Source organism: Clinocottus analis, unplaced genomic scaffold (assembly GCF_023055335.1).
Source record: "Clinocottus analis isolate CAN_PGR_092001 unplaced genomic scaffold, fCliAna1.0.p SCAF_8, whole genome shotgun sequence".
NCBI lineage: Eukaryota > Metazoa > Chordata > Actinopteri > Perciformes > Cottidae > Clinocottus > Clinocottus analis.
Genome location: NW_027176240.1, coordinates 10,257,334 through 10,279,133, shown reverse-complemented (window position 1 = coordinate 10,279,133; position 21,800 = coordinate 10,257,334). Strand labels below are relative to the sequence as shown.

General features: G+C 40.3%; 2 protein-coding genes across 6 annotated transcripts; both read left to right on the top strand.

The window, feature by feature from the left end:
* Positions 1–320: 320 nt before the first annotated feature.
* zgc:110319 (uncharacterized protein LOC796111 homolog) lies at positions 321–4,549 on the top strand. The gene is made up of 8 exons (XM_068567146.1): positions 321–421; positions 908–1,008; positions 1,146–1,281; positions 1,818–1,884; positions 1,976–2,087; positions 2,187–2,250; positions 3,408–3,582; positions 3,914–4,549. Exons 1-8 carry the CDS (start codon positions 357–359, stop codon positions 3,980–3,982), a joined length of 789 nt encoding a protein of 262 aa, XP_068423247.1. The 5' UTR covers positions 321–356; the 3' UTR covers positions 3,983–4,549.
* Positions 4,550–4,831: 282 nt separating this feature from the next.
* Positions 4,832–21,379, top strand: ccar1 (cell division cycle and apoptosis regulator 1). Of its 5 annotated transcripts, XM_068567768.1 has the most exons (27): positions 4,832–4,894; positions 6,028–6,189; positions 6,388–6,566; positions 6,667–6,825; positions 7,221–7,253; positions 7,562–7,758; positions 8,014–8,140; positions 8,730–8,855; positions 9,922–9,951; positions 10,036–10,114; positions 10,280–10,424; positions 10,506–10,685; positions 11,167–11,392; positions 11,606–11,719; positions 12,327–12,493; positions 13,320–13,530; positions 14,711–14,794; positions 14,961–15,149; positions 15,276–15,467; positions 15,618–15,839; positions 15,939–16,068; positions 16,355–16,443; positions 17,635–17,775; positions 17,883–18,003; positions 18,178–18,360; positions 19,647–19,852; positions 20,378–21,379. In XM_068567768.1, exons 2-27 carry the CDS (start codon positions 6,078–6,080, stop codon positions 20,456–20,458), a joined length of 3,723 nt encoding a protein of 1,240 aa, XP_068423869.1. In that variant the 5' UTR covers positions 4,832–4,894; positions 6,028–6,077; the 3' UTR covers positions 20,459–21,379. The 5 variants fall into 5 exon arrangements, with proteins under 5 accessions (XP_068423869.1, XP_068423868.1, XP_068423867.1 ...); XM_068567767.1 differs by having other exon boundaries at positions 9,922–10,114; positions 10,530–10,685; XM_068567766.1 differs by having other exon boundaries at positions 9,922–10,114.
* Positions 21,380–21,800: the final 421 nt, after the last annotated feature.

Genomic DNA, 21,800 nt, shown 5'->3' with positions numbered 1-21,800 from the left:
GCGTAATATATATACATTGTACATTTTAAGTAGAATGTAAAATTGAAAGTAGGCTCAGAGGCAGAAGGTTGAACACCATAAACAAATAAGAAAAGTAAACATTACGTCTTCCACCACTGCTGTAATTAGTCTCATGTGTTATTAATATTTAAAAAAAATAAAAACATCTGCCTTTTTTTAATAACTATATGAGCAAAAAGAATACAATTAAGAAACGCTATTATTTCTTTGACTTATGTGTGTCTGTTTATAGTAACACATAACTTTCAAAAGAAAGAAACGGATATCGAGTCGCAACCCTTCTCAGGATTACGTGCTTTCCGCCACACGAGGTGCTCATCTTCAAAACAAACAAAATGGCGGCGCACATGAGATGGGGACTTCAGCAATTTTTACGGAGAAGAAATACGCCTAACTTTAGGTTTGAACCTTCGCCGCTGGGATACATCGTCCATACACATTATGTACTGCTGATGTGACAAGTTGCAATGTTTGTATTAAACATACACGTCATGTGTTTGAGAGGGTACGCCTAGCTAAGCTAGGGATAAGTAGCAAACTGCGACATAGGTTAAGTTAACTCTGATCCGTTTGATGGCGTTATAGCTGGAGATATCGACACAACGGGTCTGGTTATTTTACTTTTGGTCGTCTTTGATTTTTTTCACGTGTCTTTCGGGTCTTTCTTGATCTCACGCGGGTCAGTTCGTCTCTAACAGCAGCCAGCTGGGCTGTAAACCAAAAAGTCACCAGTGTGTGTTCCGTGACATCGAAACACCGAGATATTAGCGGGAGAAACCAGACGTGGCTTTCAACCATCTCAGCCCCAACTATTCAATCCTACTTCAAGAAATGAACGACTTTCAGTCTTATTCACTGACAAGACGACTATTCTTTACGTTTTAAGGTGTCCAGTGAAGACCAGAAGCTCATACCGACCACAATGCTCGACCAAGGCCTTCAGTAAAGTCCAACCCCTGTCCGGGAAGGGAACCACTCACTTCTCAAGTGAGGGGCCATTGTGTGGACATCTAAATACACTCACTCGCTCTCTAGCTTTTCGTTGCAAACATATTGCTGAGTAAAGATAAGAAAAATGAACATATCAAACTGAACAAAGGAATTGTTTTCACCCTATCTTTCAGTAAGACAGCTGTCCATCCAGACTCAAGACACTCCAAACCCCAGAAGCTTGAAGTTTCTTCCCGGGAAACCTGTCCTTGGAAATGGGACGCTTGACTTTCCCACTCCGAGTTCAGCTGGATGTTCACCTTTAGCCAGGTTGTGTGCCCAGTTCACTCTTGTACTTTGACATTGTACTGTTTTTATTTCATAAAGTAGGAATTTTAGGGAGGAATCTAAAGTGTCTAAATAAAAATGTTGATGTTTATAAGTTGGAATATATGCCTGAGAGATGTGTGGCTTTTCCATTCTCTTTTCTTAATTTTTTTTAATAGTTTAACAAATGTTGTTATCTTCATTGAGCTATTCATGGTTGTTTCTTTAACTTCAGACAGTGATGGAGTTGTTTGGTAGAAGAGTACATACAGTCGATGTGACTAATGCATCCTGTGCAAATTACAGTCTGTGATGCTCCAGAATTTCTGACTGCAAGAAAGAATTGTGTCGATATATTTCTTTTGCTGATACATTTTGTCTTGTCTTAACATTGTAAAAAGCAGTGTAATCATCAGTGACTGTGTAGATAAAAGCCAGCACAAGTGGATGTCCTTATCACCTAATTAACAAACATGAATGAATCATCCCTATCTTGTTTAAGTTTATTGAACAATAACATGATAACGTGTCTTTTTCAGGGCTCTGTTCGAAATTGAAGGAGTAAAAAGTGTGTTCTATGGCCCTGACTTCATCACAATCACCAAAGTAAGTATTAAATGTCCTCGAACATCTTGTCTCTTTGATTTTGTTCCTAAAAAAAATGTGGAGAATCAACACTTGTTTATTTCCCTGTCAGACAGATGAGGATGTGGAATGGATAGACATTAAGCGGCATACTTTGGAGGCCATTGCTAAGTTCTTTGAGAGTGGTGACCCGATAACAACGGGGGCGGTGCACCATGAAAGCAGTGAGTATACAATGCCTGGATAGTATGCATCTTGGAGCTACACAGCTGCCCTGCTGTAAACTGTGTAAATATCCACTTTGTATATTCTCTGTTTTGTAGGTCTTTCTGAAGATGATGATGAAGTTGTGTCTATGATAAAAGAGCTTCTGGACACCAGAATCAGGTAAAGAACTTATAACCAGAGGTCAATTTATCATAGCTGAGTGCTTCATGCAGCCATTTGTGTCCTCTGCTAATCAACTGTGCAGCTGAAGCTGCAGATGGCTAATCTCTCTTTTATAGTTTGTATTTTTTACTTCTATTATATTTCTAGTTGTTTATATCTTTTATTTTATTCATTGCTATTTTTATCCTTTTTATTTACTGTCCTTTGTATGCAAGTATGCAACAAATATAAATGTACATTTTTCTTTCAGTTTGCAAAGACCAAGTGTGTTGTGGTTTTTAACCTTTGGTAGAAAAGAGTAGTAAAATCCTACAAAGTTGTAAATTTGTATACATTTTATGACCCTAAAAACATAAGGGTATTGTCACACTGGCGCTGGTGCCTGGTAAAGACGCAGAGCTAGAAAGCCAGGGATGAAGGTAGGCAGATGTCAGTTCTGTGCAGAGCACCTTAGCAAAAACGCCGACAGATAGCACTCAAGCCATTAAGCTATATTTCTATAAATTGGGCTATTTTGCTGAGTTGCGTTTTGATGAAGTGCTGGGCCGATGTGTCGAGGGCTTTTATTGTGAAAGGTCGAAACAGAAAGAGTGAAGCTGTTATGCGCTTCTGTTGACAATGTGGGAGTAATCAAGTGTTGGCTGTTATATTATCTTCATAATGTTTAGGCGCAATGTAACCCTCGACAACACAAACTGATGTGGATCACCTTGTTGAGTAACACACTCCCACACAGTTGAGTTGGCCCATAGTCATTAAATGTGGCCCATGACACATTCATGTACACACTGCAAAAATAATTTGGCAATATGTGTCCCAGACCACCACTGAATGTGGTCTAAGCGATTGGATCTCATTGTGTCCTAAATGCAGTTTGAGGGCATTCACACCTGTCCACTTATCGGGTCACCCAAGATACATAATCATAACAGGGCCAAAGAGTGTCTATTGCAATTGGATAGCTAGCTGTTTTATTGTGCATGTATTATAAATATTATTTCAATCCTGATCAGATATTTTCTTTTGGTTATTTCTGACTACGAATAAGAATGATGGTCAAAGTGTAGTAAGTGACAGTCATGCTGAGATAACCGTGTTAAACGTCTTGGCTGCTTTGTTCTGAACAAATTGTCATGGTCTCTTTCACCCACAAGACCTACAGTGCAGGAGGATGGAGGCGATGTCATCTATAAGGGGTTTGAGGCAGGCACAGTCAAGCTAAAGCTGGTCGGTTCCTGCACAGGGTGTCCCAGTTCTTCAGTCACCCTTAAGAACGGCATTCAGAACATGTTGCAGTTTTATGTCCCTGAAGTAGACAACGTGGAACAGGTGATTAACAAGATCAGTTTGTAGCAGGTTTTGCTTTTGTAGATGAGCAGAGATTTGTAAAAAAAAAAAAAAGTCATACAAAGATTCACAATGTTTTTATAACAGCATTGTTTTCAGAAGTTTCTGTCTAGATAATTAAATTATCATATGCAGACAACTATGCTATGATCTCATTTTAATTAAAGATTTAGCAATGAAACTAGACAATACATCTTCAATTTCTTACTTGCATCTATTCCAAGTTTTTGGCATGATTAAAAAGTTGGTGAAATATGTCTTTACAAACTTTTATGTCACGTTTAACATTCGGCTCATTGTCTTTTTGGCTTAGGTGGAAGATGAAGTGGATGAAATCAATGCAAAGGTTTTCTCAGAGCTGGAACGCAAATTACAAGAATGAAAACATCCTTGAAGACAAAGACAAATTTATTCCACCGTATAAAAACACAACCATAGATAATGTCCACTAATTACCATTGTACAAGTTTAAGAAAGCTGAGAGACCTGCTATTTTGCATACTATATACTGTTAAGAGTTCACGCTGTAATGTACATACAGCATGCCACTGTTACCAAGTTAAGGAGTTACAGTAATATACCTGTAGTCAACGAACATACTGTCATTCTTCTGGCCAGTCAAAATGTTCTGCTGTGATGACTGTAAATGTGATGTATTTATTTCTTTAAAAGAATATATTTTGAAAGAATGTTTTCATAGATGAAAATATTGTTATTGTTTTAGACAAGAAGATTTGATAAGGTATTTCATTTGTTGCTGCCATATATTTAATGAAACATAACTGAACCGACGTCCTTATTGAGTTTTCTAGACATTTTAATAAAATGTTATTTAGGCTTTAAATATTTATCAAGCAGGAGTTTGCTGTGTAACTACCTACAACACCTGTATGATATATATGTACTTTGTGCTCCATTGTTTAGATTTACTCTGTCACTCTTATAAACAAAGTTCACAGTTAAAAAAAACTTTGTTGATTCCCATTTTTCATCAGTATTAGTCATTAATCCTCCAAATATGACTCCTAACATGTCGCATGTGGTAGGAAAAAAAGACTCGCGTAACTAGTGTTGTTAAAGGAACGAAAGCTAAAAATTGTGAATTTAAAATTCATACTTAATGATTATTAAATAGTCGTACTTCTAATCTATAGGAAAGGGCAGACAGGGACAGCAACAATATGTTTGACAATACGAATTAACCACTTTTCAATAAATCACGGCTGCCGATAACAGTCGCCTTTCCGTCCGCGCATGCGCAGTTCATGTCTACATTGGCCGGCGCAGGACAGCGGTAAGCGAGCTCTGTTGACAATGTTTAATTATACAAAAAACTCTACAACGCTAGTTATTGTGGACGTTTAACGTGCAATTGATAGTAGAGTTTACGGTGTTTGCTGTGTGTTTTTACTGTTTTAAAAACAATGGCTATTTAGCGCCACTGGTCAGACAGCGGACGTTGGTTCGGGCCTCGCTTTCGATAACAAATCAAGCACGAGGCTAATCTCAACAAAGCTAACGACGTCCAAATGCTAAGCGTTCGCTAGCTAGCAATATAACGCTACGAGTGTCATAAGTCTTCCAGTAGCCGGGCTACGCTTTGATGTCGCAATGTGGACCGATCCATAATAAATACGTGTTACGGATGTTTCGGATTTAAAAAAAATGTAGTTAACAAGAATTAGCAACAGCAATGGCAATATCAGGGTAGATGTACGTATTAGCTTGTTAGCTGCCTGTGCGAGCCCACTGTCAGTGAGCGCTAGTAGCTAACGGCTGTTGAGCCTGTCTTTGTAAGCAGCTAACGTTAACCTAGCTACTAACTAATCTACGGAGCATTCAAGGTCCGTAGATTAGTTAGTTTTTGACAGGTTTTGACAGTACGTGTAATGTGTGCTCTCGAATGACTAACTTGTCATTATTTATTATTTGTGTCATTTTAATGTTAACATATTGTTTAACAATAATATTGTCGTTAGAGGCTCGTCCAGTCTGTAAACAACTCAATAGTGGTTTCTTTCATATGTAATGGTACATGTTATGTCTTTTTGTACAGTTTGCTCTGTTTCTCATCAAGCTATGATGCCACATTGAACATGTTGCTTTAGTGCTAATTGTTGCTTTGCTGGCTTCTTTGACTACTAATGCAGACGTCTCTGTATAACATAGGTTAGAGTATTAGAAAGTAAACCGTGACGCATTCCAAATTAGCTGCTTGGGATTCATATATTTTTAATTTTGCACTGAGATATACCTTCATGTTTGTTAATATAGCAAAGCCTTGTGTTATCTTTGAAATGTATTTCACCGTTTTGTGTTTTCATTTGAGGGCACACCAACTATCAAAATACTTTTTACCTGTCTATTTGACTTCCTACCAATATGCTTCATTCCATGTATTTTTTTTTTCTTTGGTTATGTTTCCAGTGACAGTTATTGGCCGGGTAAAGAGAGACTGCCTTGAACGTGAGTGAGTCATGGCCCAATTCGGGGGACAGAAGAACCCGCCGTGGGCGACTCAATTTGCTGCTGCAGCAGTGTCCCAGCCGGGCCACTCAGGACCGTCCCTTGACCTCAATAGCCTGCATTGTGAGTAAAGCAACTCAGGGATTCTGGGCAGCTTCATTCACTCTCTCATGTAGAGACACACATATCATATGGAGTTATACTGTCTTTTACTTTTGTCATCACATCATCAGCCCCATTCGATTTTACACCAACGTTGCCCATTCATTGTGATGTTTCCACACCCCACTGAATTTGGGGCCTTGTTTTACTTAATTGCAGCTCTTGGTGTGCAGCAGCCATCTCTTCTGGGAGCATCCCCGTCTGTTTACTCTCAACAGTCAGCCTTGGCTGCAGCCTCTCTCAGCAACCAATCTGCTGCAAACTATCAGCTGTCTCAGCAAAATGCTGCCTTGCAGCAGCAGGCTGCAGCAGCTGCCGCAGCAGCAGCACTACAGCAGGTCAGTCACAGCGATGGAGTCCTAAGCACGCTCTGCAATTCATGCTTCTTGCAGTGATCCTAGGCCTTAATCTCTCCTATGTCCTTTGTAACGTCTCTAGTCTCAACTCAATACAGCCCTCCAGCAGTATCAGCAACAGCAGCAACAACAGCAGCAGCATCAACAACAACAACAACAACAACAACAGCAGCAGCAGCAGCAGCAGCAGCAGCAGCAGCAGCAACCCCCTCAACAACAACTGTACAATGTACCTCATCAGGTGAAACATAGGCTCATTTTGCTTTGTCTCACACTTCATTATGGAAAGTCCTCTGCTCATACTTGCCTTGGAAAATATATTGGTTGGTTTAAACTAAACAACATAAATGACATTGGCATTTTTTTTGTATGGCCACCGTTGTTGAAAAGGGAGGGAAGAGGTATTCATTTGGTTGCAATTTGAAACCTCACCATTAGATGCTACTAAATCCTACACACTAATTAGATAATCGCAGGTTTGGTCATAGAGCAGTACATTTAAATGCCTTAAGCTTTATCTCTCTGCGGGTAAAATCCCTTTGACATAGTTCAGGAAATTATAAAAGTCTGTACATTTAAATCTGTGATACCAAGTTAACAAAATGTTCACGCTTGGTATTTTCTTTTTCTTTACAGCTTCCCCAGCCTCAACAGGCACTGATTCCTCAGGTAATATGCAAACAAAAACACATTTGTTATCTACAATTATTTGATTTTTTTTACAGGCATATCATGATAATGGATTCCACCTCGGCATGCATTAAGCAATAGGGAAGGTGTAGAAGAAGAAAACCCTCAAAGCCATCCATGCCTAGATTAGTTGCCAATCTGTTTACATCTTTATTTGCTATCAAAATGTCTCTCTTTGCATTATTGCTGTCTTTGAGTGGCCATGGTATTTACTGCTTCACATTCAACCAAAGTGTATTCACAGTAGTGGTTTTTAAAAATGTTTATCCTTCTTTCTTTTACCTCAGCCCCCCGTCGCCTTGCCCACCAGCCTAAGCATGTCCAACCCCCAGCAGACAGCCCAGATTACCGTGTCCTACCCAACACCACGTTCAAGTCATCAACAGCAGACGCAGCCACAAAAGCAGCGAGTTTTTACTGGCGTCGTCAACAAGCTACATGACACTTTTGGCTTTGTAGATGAAGATGTCTTCTTTCAGCTTAGGTAAAATACAGTGCCTTTTCCAACTACTATTTCTTTTAAGTGTGTTGGTTGAGTAATATGGTGAATATTTTTCTGTATTACATGCATTACTTTGACACTGCTTTTTTCTCATGCCAGACAAAGGCAAGGGTATTGCCTTTGTCAATACCCTTTAAATGGAAAATGATTCCAAAAGATACATACGTCTTTTGAAAAACTGATGTGGCTTGACATATAGAGTTGTTGGAACACTTTTTTTTGTGTGTGTCTCTTCAGTGCTGTAAAAGGGAAGACTCCTCAGGTGGGGGACAGGGTTCTAGTGGAAGCTGTTTACAACCCGAACATGCCCTTCAAGTGGAACGCTCAGCGCATCCAGACCTTACCTCAGCTAGCAAACCAGTCGGTGAGAATACTCAGAGGTTGCACTCAATTCCTCAGTAAGGGTGACATTCTTGGGTACATTTATACAAACTGAGGGTTTTCTGCTTGAGCTGGTATTCCTATTTAGATATTTGGTATTATTATAAGGACTATCAGCTCAGTATAAACAAGTTCCACTGCATTTGTTCAAAAATTAATAGACACATACTTTGTTTGATTATTTAATTCATACTTACAGTGTAATAACAAGGATTCTTTTGCAAATTTGAAATGATTCATTGAGCTACACTAAATGTGAACAAAGGTTCCACAAAAATTGCACCCAGTCTAATCTTTCGTTTGCTTTAGTTAATTTCAGGCTTTGGCTTTTTTGATCTCGCCAAACATTGGTACTCTTGCTGTCTTATGTCTGTGACAGAGGTTAATGGTGGAAATGGCAACATCTCTGTTTATAATTATTTCCAGAAGTGAGATCCACAAGTGCACTTTAAATCTTGGACAGTTCATCTGGCTAAGCCTGAGCAGAGTCTTAATATATGTTGTTTTTTTTGTCAGATTTGATATCCGTACCTCTGTCTTTAACTGACTGTTGTGTTCTCAATTCCTTCTAGCATCAGCAGCAGCAGCATCAGCAGCAGCCTTTACCTCAAGCTTCTCCACAGCTCGGCAATCTTTACACTGACCCAGGAATGCAGCTGCGCTACTCAGACATGCACCCTTTGGACAACAGACAAAATGTAACCCCCCAGACCTGAATCACGCACTTTGTTGGTCCTTCTCCCTACTTTGTGTGACTTGTTTCCCGGCTTTCTTGCTACGTGTTCATGTTAAACTATAACTATAGTTGCATCTATTCTTAACTGCAGTTTTTGCTTTTTTTAGTTTGCTGTCCTTACCAAATGGATGGAGCCACACTTTGTAGTGGTTTAGTAATACATGTCTTTATTCTAAGGAACATTTTTTCACCTCAGAGACACTGCTTTAATACAGTTTTATTTTTGGTAAACCTCTGTGGGAAAGGGGTCATCAGTAAATCCTGATATTCGAGCTTCTAGGTTTGAGATTGTAGCTACACTGACCAATCACAGTGCATGTTAATGGGCACGCAGGCTCTGTGACCAATCACACGTCTAGGGTCTTGCGAAGGCTCTTGCATGTATTTTAACCAGGCTACTCCTACATAGATGAAGTGAAATGTGATTGGATAAAAAATGCTGTTAAACGGGTCCAAACAAGGCCCTCAAGAGACCTGAAGAAGCAGAGGAACAGATGAATGCAGCTGTGCAATGACAAAATAAGCTAATATGCAAAAAATATTATATTTTAATTATATATTATTATTATTATTATTATTATTATAATACATAATGTATTTAAAAAATAAATAAATCACATTATAAAATAGTTATAACTTTTAATTCAGAGAAGGCCTTCAGAGAAGGCCTAAAAGAACCTGACGGCCCACCACTTAGAAAGTATCACTCAATCAGTGCCTTACCAAGCAGTGAGAAATATGTAATTGTCATAATAGTGTTTTGTTGAGTTGATATTTCTGAATGTGGGGTCTGTGTGGCCTTTTGGTTCTACCAGTTCTATTCAGCCAAAAGGTCTAAATTTTGATTTTAGCAACTTTTTTTCCGTTGGAAGCAATGAGCAAGATGCTGAACTTTCCCAGCTTTTTCTTTCACGCAGCAAGTGAAGATTTTATACAGTACATGTTGAGCAATCGTTGCCATTTTAATTAAAAACTGTTTTGGTTTGGCTTTTGAATTTATGCACACTTTTCTTTTCTCTTTTTTCTAGAGCATGCCTCAACCTCCGAACATGATGAAGGTAGCACCCCCTATGATGCAGTCGCTACCTCCCCCAAATACATTCAGTATTCCAACCCAGGCTCCGCCTCCTTCCCTCCTGCAGGCCCAACTGTCTGCGGCCTCTTTGGCCCCTCTCCTCCAAAACCCTCCTCAGCCTCTGCTACCACAGCCTCCACCCAAAGGTGAAATACTTGTCAGAGAGATTGAATTGATCGAGTATCCGATATGAAGCAGTCAGACAAGTGATGTTGATCACCAGTAGCTATGTAGCTGTTTTGGAACATTGACCAAATCAAAGCTGTCTTTGTGGTTTGGTGTTGAAGAAATGTTTTTTCCCTGGTTTCTAGATGTGTTTCCAGGGGGTCTGCTTCAGCCCCCAGTGAGACTTATGCCACAGCCGCAGCCTGTCCGACGAATTGAGCCGCCACCTCGTTTCCCCAGTCGCAATGACAGAGGCCCTGAGCTCATCCTCAGGCCTAAAGAGGAACGCAAGTGAGATGCTGATAGATATCGCTTCAAATAATTGAATATTTCTCTCTAAAATAAGCCTTCAGCATAAGTTATTCATCTTAGTGTGTTTCCTCATCAATTTTTCAGTCGAGACCGAGATCGTGAGCGCAGGCGGTCGAGAGAGCGCTCGCCCACGCGCAAACGTTCCAGAGATCGCTCTCCCAGACGTGACCGCTCACCTCGGCGACCTCGCAGGGCGGTTCCTCGCTACACCGTTCAGTTTTCCAAGTTCAGCTTGGATGGGTGAGTATAATCTTTTTCGTGTTTAAGGTGATCATTTTTTCTCTGAAATGTATCGGTGAAGTGTTGTACTGTATGTCAACGTGTCAGTGGTGTGATAGTCCAGTGCTTATCAACCATTTTGTATCCCGCAAAAGCCAAGATTTTGTTTTGTTTGAAAGCTAGTACCTAGACATTATCCAATGTGCTCCAGTATCTGTGGACTTTTCCCTTCCACTGGCTTGCTGGAAATCCCAGATCAGAAACTCGTGTGCAGGCACAAACATTAAATACAATAATCTTTTCTAAGGCAAGTTATATCACTAGTACAAGCAATATAATGCAAAAAAAGTTCTCGAGTATGTTATTATTATTATTTTATTTCTTGGGACCCCCAGAAATGATCCCCCAGCCTGCATGTGGATTCCGACCCCCACCGTGGTAGTCAACAGTATGTCCTGGTTTGTGTTGTGGGGGTCTTAACTGTCCTCTGTGGGTTCTCCAGTTCCAACTGTGACATGATGGAGCTGAGGAGGCGCTATCAGAGCCTCTACATTCCTAGCGACTTCTTTAATGCTGTCTTCACCTGGGTGGATGCCTTCCCTCTAACAAGACCCTTCCAGTTGAGTAATTCCTGCAACTTCCACATCTTGCACAAAGAGGTGGATCCGTTAGTCAAGAATACAGCTGTGCTTGACCCTCCTGATGCCAACCACACCTACAGTGCTAAGGTATGACTGCCAATGACAAATGCATACCCGTAATTATCATGTAACAGCAATGCAGTTTGATACTACCAAAAAACTCACATTTTTTAAATAAAGAATTCCGTCAATAATGTATGCAATTGGCTCTGATTTCAAACAATGAATGGAAATTAAAATAGGGATTGATTGTGTACTATTTAAAGGATAATAACTGTAGTGTGTTCTCTTTATAATCAGGTGATGTTATTGGCTAACCCCAGTATCGAGGAGCTCTATCACAAGTCCTGTGCTCTGGCAGAGGACTCGCAGGAAGTCAAAGACTCCTTCCAACATCCTGCTAGACTCGTAAAGGTACATCAACAGTTTTTCCCCTAAGTCTACAGCTTCACAGCAGTGATTCTCCTATTTTTTTCTGCCACACCCACTTTGAAATAAGAAAAATGTTCACGTCCCACTGCCTCGAAAAAGTTGTAACAAAATGGTCCATGCTAAATTTTTATTGCAATAACAAAATGTTTGACGCCTCCATCTTTGCGTTTAAGAATAATAGAACATTGCGATCACTTTAAAGTAAAGCAGATTGCTCCATCAGACAAAACAAATACAATGTGCTATCACTTTGTTAGAATAATGCAAATAAAGTTATATGTTCAAAAATAACTAATATTTAGTTTTTACTAAATAATGGTATGGGAAACGCTGATCACACATTGTCCATGCATGTGCCATGCACATAAGCTGACATTGGCTTTCATGTGTGTTGTTTTTATCTGTGGGCTGTGGATCCTCAGAGGTAGGATTATTTGAACAAGCTGTTGACCTTTTTGTCTTTCTTTTTGTCTCTTTTTTGCTCTTTCCAAACCTCCACACCTCTCATCAATGTTGTCCTTCCCTATTTTCATCTAACCTATTCTACTCTGTGGCTCTCCTTTTGTACCCGTCTGTCTTTCTGCTTTAGTTTTTGGTGGGAATGAGAGGTAAAGATGAGGCCATGGCCATTGGTGGCCACTGGTCTCCCTCTCTGGATGGAGCTGACCCAGAGAACGATCCCTCGGTCCTTATAAAGACAGCCATACGCTGTTGCAAGGCACTCACAGGCATAGATCTTAGTCTGTGCACTCAGTGGTAAGAGCTGCTATCCTAATTGATATTTGTTTTTTTTAATTGTTTCAGTTGAAACCAAATAACTGTAACATGCTGCATAATTTTGACTACTTCTATACAAAATCTCGTCCTCAACGTGTTGCAGATTTGATATTTATGTGTTTTCTTTTTTATATTAATGATTAATGTATTGTTAATTTGCTGCCTATTGTTTACCATTATTTATTGTGTTGTGCAGTGTTCTTTTTGGGTTTTTTGTGTGTTGTCGTCTTGGCTCTCTCTTTCTGTCACACTCTTTATACATATAAAGTATATGCATATTCCATTGTGATGCAAAACCAAACACATGGACTGTGGCTGGAAGCAGTAGCCTGGACCAGAAGACACTACCATTACGTTGTTTTTTTAATTAATTTTTCTATTCTTCCTGTTAAATATCTTACATATTTAACTGGCTTTCACTGTCCTGTTGATTCTGTCTCTCTTTGCACCACCCAAATGTAGTGCGTAACGTGTATCCAAGGTTAAATGCAAAACACTCATCCATAATTGGCTGAAGTTGTTAATGGGGATGAATTTGGGGATGTGATTTATTTCATGTGATTGTCCGTCAACTTTCTCAAAATGGCTGCCGTAACCTGTGACAACAGTTGGAGAGCTGCAGACTGGGTCCATTTGTCTATACTGTGTTGTGTGGGAGACGGCTCACTGTAATGATATGTACAATCATTCAGTGAGCTCATGGGAGGGAGTAAGCTGTAGAAGGCTCGCCTTAGCAAGGCTTGCCTTTTATACTGTGCCCTGACCAAAATGTTTCTTTCCAATGCACCTTCTTCCTTTGCGACAGGTATCGTTTTGCAGAGATTCGCTATCATCGGCCGGAGGAGACACACAAGGGGCGGACAGTCCCTGCTCATGTGGAGACAGTGGTTTTGTTTCTTCCGGATGTTTGGCATTGTCTTCCTACCCGCTCAGAGTGGGAGGTGCTGTCACGGCGACTTCGGGAGCAGCTGGCTGAGAAGCTGTCGGCTGAGCGAAAGGAGGCGGATGGAGAACAGGCACTGAACCGCTAATCCCTCTCTTCTCATTTCCGCTTCTCACAGGAAGGCACAGGAATTACAAAAAAACAAACCCCAGATAAACATCACACACAAGGCACACCTCACCATTCACGCAGACACACAAGTCAGATTATTGTTCCACCAAACCTCACCTAGGCGTCTTCTGTTTACTCCTCCACCTGTCCCTTCTCCTCTGCTCCAACTCCTCCAGTCCTCCATCAGCACATCCACCTTCCCTCACATCCAGCAGACACATACAGTGGAAGCAGTGAGACTAGGTCGTGTTGTGTAGGCCCCGATCACAACTGATAAAACAGCTTCCAGTTTCTCAAACGCCTCATATTTGGGTGCTAATCTTGGTAAAATCCTTCAAGCTAAACTTGGTATTTTGTTGTGCATTATTTAAAATAATACTTGCTTAACCTGCTTTAAATGTGGGTGCTTACGAAATTGGTTTAACGATGATCTTAAAATAGTTATTGAAATTTGAGCCAGTTCTGATTTTCTGACGCTGGGATCTAAAATGTTTCTTTGCACTGGAATCTGTGGAGTCAGTTGTGTGTAAATGTGTGTGTTGTAGAAATGTGTATTTTTATATGATTTTCTACATCAATTTGATGTCTGAATTCAAAAAAGAAAACCTCCCTAAAGTCCTGTTCTGTCTGTTCTTGTTGGATTTTACATTCTCATTTGGACTATATGTAGACTTTGGTTTTTCCAGGGCAGTTGGTTGGACAGATGGCTCCTATCTGACGTAGGTGTATAAAACCCATAAATGACCAGTACCCAGTCATAGACCATGTTAGGGCCACCCTATCCTCACTCCGTTTGGAGACCAGCTTCAGTTCACCTGATGTACCTCCACACCTTTTGGACACACCTCTCATTGATTTTTTACCTTTTTTTGTGTTCCACAGATTGATTGATTGGCTGCTGGTGGGCATTTCTGTTGGTTTTTTTAAGAGCTAGAGAGCTTCCCTGTGTACGCTTCAGTAGCAGTGGACTTAAACACAGTCGAGAGCTCGCTAGGACGAGACAATGAAAGACAGATGTGACCTTGCTTCTTGCACGGATCAACTTTAAAGCACACAAAGGCCACAAGCAGTGTACTGACTGTCTGCTTTTCCACCTCTTTCTGTCTCTCTGCCTGTCTCTATCTTTATGATTTCCCATCAAGGAGGAAGAAGAGAAGGAAGACGATGAAGCGAAGGACGTCAGTATTCCCACTCACTGGGCTAAACTTGACCCGAAATCAATGAAGGTAAGATTCAAGGAGAAAGCTTTGACACGCTGATAGAGCTAGGAACACGGACATGGAGTGAATTTATTAAATTCATTTTTGGACCTTACAAATGTTCATTATTACATATTGTGCATTATATATTGTGCATTATTATATATTGTGATTTTTTTTTTTCCCCTTGTAGGTAAATGACCTGCGCAAAGAGCTTGATTGTCGCTCTCTGAGCTCTAAGGGGTTGAAGTCGCAGCTGATTGCTCGTCTTACCAAGCAGCTGAAGGTGGAGGAGCAGGTGGAGGAGTCCCAAGAACCAGAGAAACTTGAGATAAAGGTTGCTGAGGAAGAGCAACCATCTCGCACTGAGGAAGACCGAGAGGTACAGAGGATTTTATTAGATAACTTGTGTTTGTTAATTGATAGGCAATTTCTAGCCAGTCTTTTCAATATTTCAAAACCTAATACGGTTAATCCTGAATAAATTGCATGTATTCTTCACTGTTAGGAGGAGGAAAAGAAGAAGCAGGAGGAGCTTGAGCGCCAGCGCAGAGAAAGGCGCTACATTCTCCCTGATGAGCCGACCATCATCGTACACCCAAACTGGGCAGCCAAGAATGGCAAATTTGATTGCAGTGTCATGTCCCTGAGTGTGCTGTTAGACTACAGACTGGAAGACAACAAGGAGCACTCTTTTGAGGTGAGAATCACTGGTCACAGTTTTATGCTCTGTTCAAGAAGATGAAAGAAGTCTACAGTTTACATATACAATACATAATGCAAGCTGAATGTGTCATTTTTTCTTTTTTATATTATTTTTTTTCTTAAACTGCAACCTTTTTCTGTCCAGGTTTCCTTATTCGCTGAGCTGTTTAACGAGATGCTACAGAGAGATTTTGGCTACCGCATATATAAAGTCCTGGCTGCTTTTCCTAACAAAGATGACAAGAAGGAAAAGGAGAAGAAAGTCAAGAAGGAGATGGAGAAGCGGGAAGTGAAGAAGGAAAAAGAAGAGGAAAATGAAGAACCAGCAGTAAAGAAGACTAAAGAGGATGAGGAGGAAAAGAAGAAGGCAAGCCTCTTAAACCAATCTGATCTTCTCAGTCTGTCTTTTGCCTGACAAATGATGTGAGTTTTCATGCTTTTGTGTATGACTGACTTGTGTTTTCAGTGCGATGACAAAGTTGTGAAAAAGGAGTTGTCTCGAGATGAAGAGGAGAACGAAGATGATTGCAGCACAGCCAATGCTGAAGAATATGACCCCATGGAGGCTGAAGATGCAGAGGAGGATGATGACGACGGTATTGCACATTTTCTTTGAACACAACTCAATTGATATTTTTTTTTATTTTCCACAATATGATTTGGCCAACAATAACAAATCGTGCACCATGCTAAACCTGTGATGGATAACACTTCCATGTTTTCTGAGCCCTTAAGCGGAGAAAAACCTGGCTTTCCTTTGTTGGAAAAATGTTTCTTGTATTTACAGCCACACAACGTAATAATACATTACAAGATGTGTTGCTACTTGTTCAACCTTTTTCAACCACTTTACAAGTCAATACTGCTTTTGATATTTCTTAGATAAGGATGATGACGATTCCACTGATAGAGACAGAAAAGACCGCAAGGATGACCGCAAGTCGTCAAAAGAGAGGTCCTCTAAAGACAAGGTTGGTCGGTTGTGCAAAGTTTTCTTTTGACTGATGGCTGACACTTGTTAACCGATAATTAACAGTTTAAAATTGGTGGCTTGCATGCAGGGGAGCTGCCCAGCTGCAACAATCTCCTGATGCACAAATAGTTAAAATATTTATTGCCAGCTGCAGTTCATGTGTAAAACAGGCAACTGAGTCTACAGTTAATTTGTTTAAGAGGAAGCAGAATGTTGTTGTGTGCCTTGTCGTGAATACACGCAGGTACTTTTGCAGCAAGTCTCTTAGTTTAGGGACAAGGTTGCTATCCTGGCGCTCTGTCAGGGTTTCCGCAACTTTTTTTTTAAGTATGGCGCAACGTCAGCGAGTTTTCGGTTGTGAAAGAGAGCGCGTGTGACATAATGAGTATGGAGTAGTCAGCAGTAAAGTTATAGCTGTAAGCGTAGCAGTACAGTGTGTGTGTGTGTACAGTTTAATTGTCTGTGAATAAATGCAAGTTCCTATGTCCGTCTGTTTCCAATTAAGAGGGTTACCGCCGACGATAACAACAACTCTGTGTCAGCCAGTCATCAACCTCTGGTTCTGTAAAGTGTCTTAAACCTGCATTCTCTCTGCTGGCCATCAGAGGGCAGCGACCGGTTGTAAAAAGAAGTCTGATTGTAGAGAAGTCTGAGAAAATGACCCCACATTTCTCACCTAAATTATTACCTCAGTAAAAACGTTAAACATGAGTTTGTTCTCAATCGCTAGTTTCAAGTGTTCTTCAATACAGCATGATGTTCTTTTAGTAAATTATGGTCCATTTAGAGTCAAACAGGCCATACAGGGGAGTATGCTTTAGGGTGGGCTAGCTTTTGTTTGAGAGCGCGCTACCTGACCAGAGCCGGTCACTCCTCCGCAGTCCAAATATGGTCACTTTAATTGCTAAGTTTTTAACTCGATGCTTCGTTACTACAAATCAATGGGGGAAATCACTACATCCACTTTTCATATACAGTCCATGCTCACGGCTCACCTGAGGTGGGCTGCAGCTCCTCTGATGTTTGCTTTCTTATCACTGTTTATCTGACAGCATTGATCTTTAAAAAATAATCACTTTTCATGTTTAAATGTTTAATTATTAACTGTTTGATTTAGGCATACTATGAAGACATTGATGAAGCATAATTGTGCTTGTCGGTATAAATGTGGTGATTGTTGTTTCACCAGGAGAAGAAGCAGATGGTCACACACAACAGGGAGCTGCTGATGGCATTTGTCTACTTTGATCAGAGCCACTGTGGCTATTTGCTGGAGAGAGACCTGGAGGAGATCTTGTACACACTGGGACTGCACCTTTCTCGTGCTCAGGTGCTCTCACACACAGACCTAAATGTTGTTTTGGATGGTTTGTGAATCTGTGCCTCCTTGATACTTAGTCTCTTGTCTTATTCACTTCCTGTCGCATCCGTTTACAGATAAAGAAGCTGTTGAACAAGCCGGTGGTCAGAGAGTCCTGTTCCTACCGTAAACTGACAGACAGAGGGAAAGATGAACCTATTCCTTCCTTTGATGAAGCTCAAATTGAAAACCTCACAGGTGTGTTGTTATCACTGATTTATTACCATGAATGTGCAGAATTTATAAATCTAAAATGACATTGAACGTGTCATAAATTTAAGCTACAGCTATCATAAAGCAAAGGGCTGCTGCAGAGACTTTTTTCCTTGTTAATAAAAATGTTTTTTTTTTTTTTTTATCCATCTCTGTCAGGTAACCGAGCACTACTTCCTGCTTCTAAAGCTTGTGTGCAGTCCGAGGCCACTGAGTCTGGAAATCTGATCGTGTATAATGGAGCTATGGTGGACATTGGCAGCATGATGCAGAAACTGGAGAAGAGTGAGAAAGCAAGAGAGGAAATAGAACAGAAGCTCATGATGCAGGATGCCAAAATGGGTATGATTTTAACTGTATTGTTATTATTGAGTTGCAGGCTACACTCTGTGTCAGAAGTCCCTCTGGACGATGATCTGGCTCAATTTGAGCTTTGCTACAAAGAAGCCCAGTCTCACTTAATTCAGTATTCTTCCTTCTGGGATTTCTGAAATGTGGACTGGCACATTACTCACAACTGCTACATACAAAGTACAAGCTTAAACGGGTTTGATTTTAAACCTCGTCAGCTTATTTGTGGTCGTCGGGTTATCAGCAGGTTATAGTGATGAACACAAGGATGCTTCCTGTTATGCTGCGTTCACACCAAACACAACGGAAATTTTCACGTTGCGTCTTCCGCTTCAGTTTACTCACGCAAGTGAAAAAAAGGTGTTTACACCAAATGCAGCGTGAATAACCACGCCACAACAATGGGGGCGTGGCTTATCTCTGTCGCTTCTCTCAAGGAAAAGACCAAACTTTTCCGCTATCAACTATGGAAGAAATAACCACTTGTTGTGGAAGTCACAAAAACGTGGGACCATCGGACGCCCTCGTGTTTAGGTTGATAACACCATCCGTAGCCGCACACAGCTCAGTGAATTTCACCGACTCCTCCAGGAACTGCGTCTGGCTTATCGTTACCGTTTCCGCCATCCACCATGGAAATAACCACAAGTTCCGCTTGATACTTGTTGTGTAAATATACGTCAGCACTTTAAACTCCATCGTGTCTGGGTTTATAATATCATCCGTAGTCCCACAACAGCGTCTGTTCATGCCACCCGCTGGAAAAATTTGTGTCTTCGCGACCTGTTACGTCTGTGTATTGACTTTGCATGTAATCTGGTCGCACGTCAAAATTGTGTCTCATTTGGTGTGAACACAGCATTAGGGCGACATTTAGTCAACATTCTGACGGAGTCAAACCTCTTTGGTTTCTTAACAAGGATTCGTCTCTGGGAGGCTTTCCAACAACGTTGTCTTTAACTAAATCCCCAAGTTCCTCAAACTGGTCGACAAAGTGAAAGAGACGTTAATGGATTTGCATAATTTAGCAGGCTAGTTAGCTAGCTCAACAACGAAAGTGTCAAAACATGTTGATTTACTGTATTAATGACAAAAAGGGATTTGGTTGCTAAGACTGTTATGCAGCTTAAAAAAACAAATGTTCAGTTTCGATGCTATTTAATTAAGTTCAAGAAGTAAAAAAGTATGATATGACCTAATGTTGCTTCTCTGTGCCTAATCGCTGACCCGTCGTCATTCTAATCCTCCATCTGACTCTCTGTTGTGTCTCAATCCAGATGAAGATTCAAAGATTAAAGCTCAGGTGGAGCAAGCCAACTTAGCCTTGTCCAATGAGCTGGAGGAGGTGAAAACCACACTGAGCAGCACGGAGCAGACTCTCAAGGCTGCTGACGAGCAGAAGAACATCTACCTCGACCAGATAAGCAAGACGTCCAACACCTTGACGTCCACTGTCAAAGAGCTGCTGGCAGTGCTGAAAAAGGTGCAAGATTTAAATAAGTGAAAACGAGACTTAACTCATTCAAACATACTGTTCAGGCTCTGTGTCTTTATTCAGATATTTACAGAAAGGGCTGTGTGATGTTTGTCAATTATATGTATTTAGTATAGCCTACACATACAGATCGTAAAGCCCTCTGAGGCAAATTACAACAGCGGCTCGTTACAAAATTGTAATTCTAAGGAAGAGGAGTGTCTTCCGTCCTCTCTCAGGCTGAATCACTGCTGGATCTTAAAACTGTTTTTGCCTTTTTGAAGTTTTAATGACCATAGTAAGCACGAGGGACGATCAATTTCACGCCCTAAAATTGGCTTTTTTATTAATGCCTTGTTAATGAAATTTGTTATTGTGCATTAGAGATGAATGAGATCATAGATATTAGCCAATATTACTGAAATATCACAGAAACATCAGTATCGGCTTAGTTTTAAACTGTTGTAATGGCTTAGACTGCAGTGCAGTGTGTGGCAGAAAGGAGATGTACTCACTGATTGTTTTCTGTCTCAGGACCCTGAAGTAGACGAGGCTGGTGACGAAGTTACTGGCGATAATGTTCAGACGTCTCAAACCAACGGCGCCAATGACTGATTGACGTTTAAAATGGATGACGCTGTAATACTAATTATCTTAAAATTTGTAAATATTCACTAAACAAGCATAATTTGCCAGTGTTTTATTTTGACTTACTGTTTCCTAATTACATGTATAAATGAATTCATGAACTAGTGTTAATTTGAACTATGTTTCTGTGTACAATAGATTTGGTTCTAAGAAGTTACCTTTCTTATCTAGAATAATTTGAACCACGGCAAAGCTTTGAAACGCTTATTTTCAAATTTCCGTGAATTAAGTTCAGTTGCTAACATTCTTTAGCCATTGCTTTATCATTATTATGGCCAATAAAATGCTTTGTCATAGACTTAAATGCCAGTTTGTGTGAGTTGTACTTTTCATAAATGTTTGTTTTTCTAATGAGCAATAATGAGGCTATTTATGTGCAAGAGAATTCATTGAAAATATATATTTAAAAGTCACTAATTTTGGATGGAAAAGGGTAACATCCGCTGTTAAACCACAACCGTGTTCATAGACACATTCAGTTTGTCGTTCTTCTGTTTGGCTGATTTAACTGGTTTCTGCTGGGTTTTCTCACACAGCTGTGCATGGTTTCTGCTTCTCTTGGACCTTTTTGCTGTCGGCAACTCCTGACTGCATCCACCGACTGCGACACGGTTTCATGTTTTACTGTGACGAGCCTCCGTCTTGTCTGCAAAAGGAAACTACACACCAACCAAAAGATTAACTTAACGAGTGTGTGTTCGTTCTGCTGAAGGAATCTTTGATGTAAAGACATGAAATTAACATTTTGAAATCCATCTCTGAACTTGTGTGCGTTGGTTTGGGTTGTTCTAGAAAAGAGGCACGATTATGATGAGACGTGCTCCAAAGAAGGCAATTTTATTTTTGATATTGAAAATGTGATCTATGGATGTGTTGTGCAAGAGTAAAGTGGTCCATTTTAACACTACAGCGTGTCTGCTTTTTCCTGTTGTAGCTGACTTCTGTGCTTTTTCAAACGCATATTGAAAAATTAGCACATTTAATTAAAATTATTAAATCCATACACTTCAGTACCAGTGAATACTTCCTGGATCCTGCCACAGGCCTGTAGCCACTCAAGAGGATGTGTGCTTCATCTCTTGGGAACAATGGTACAATTAAGAACCAACTATTAACGATGTTAAGATATTTACAAGGCTAATTGTAACGTTATTTAGTAATCTGCCAGTTCTAAAGCAGCTTAACAGTCATTGTTGCGTCGACCACGTCAGATCTTTGTCCAAACAAATATTAACAATTTTACCTACTACTCAAACGCCTGTGTTACCGCTTAGATCCTCCTATACTCCTTTTATTACATTTGGTTTAT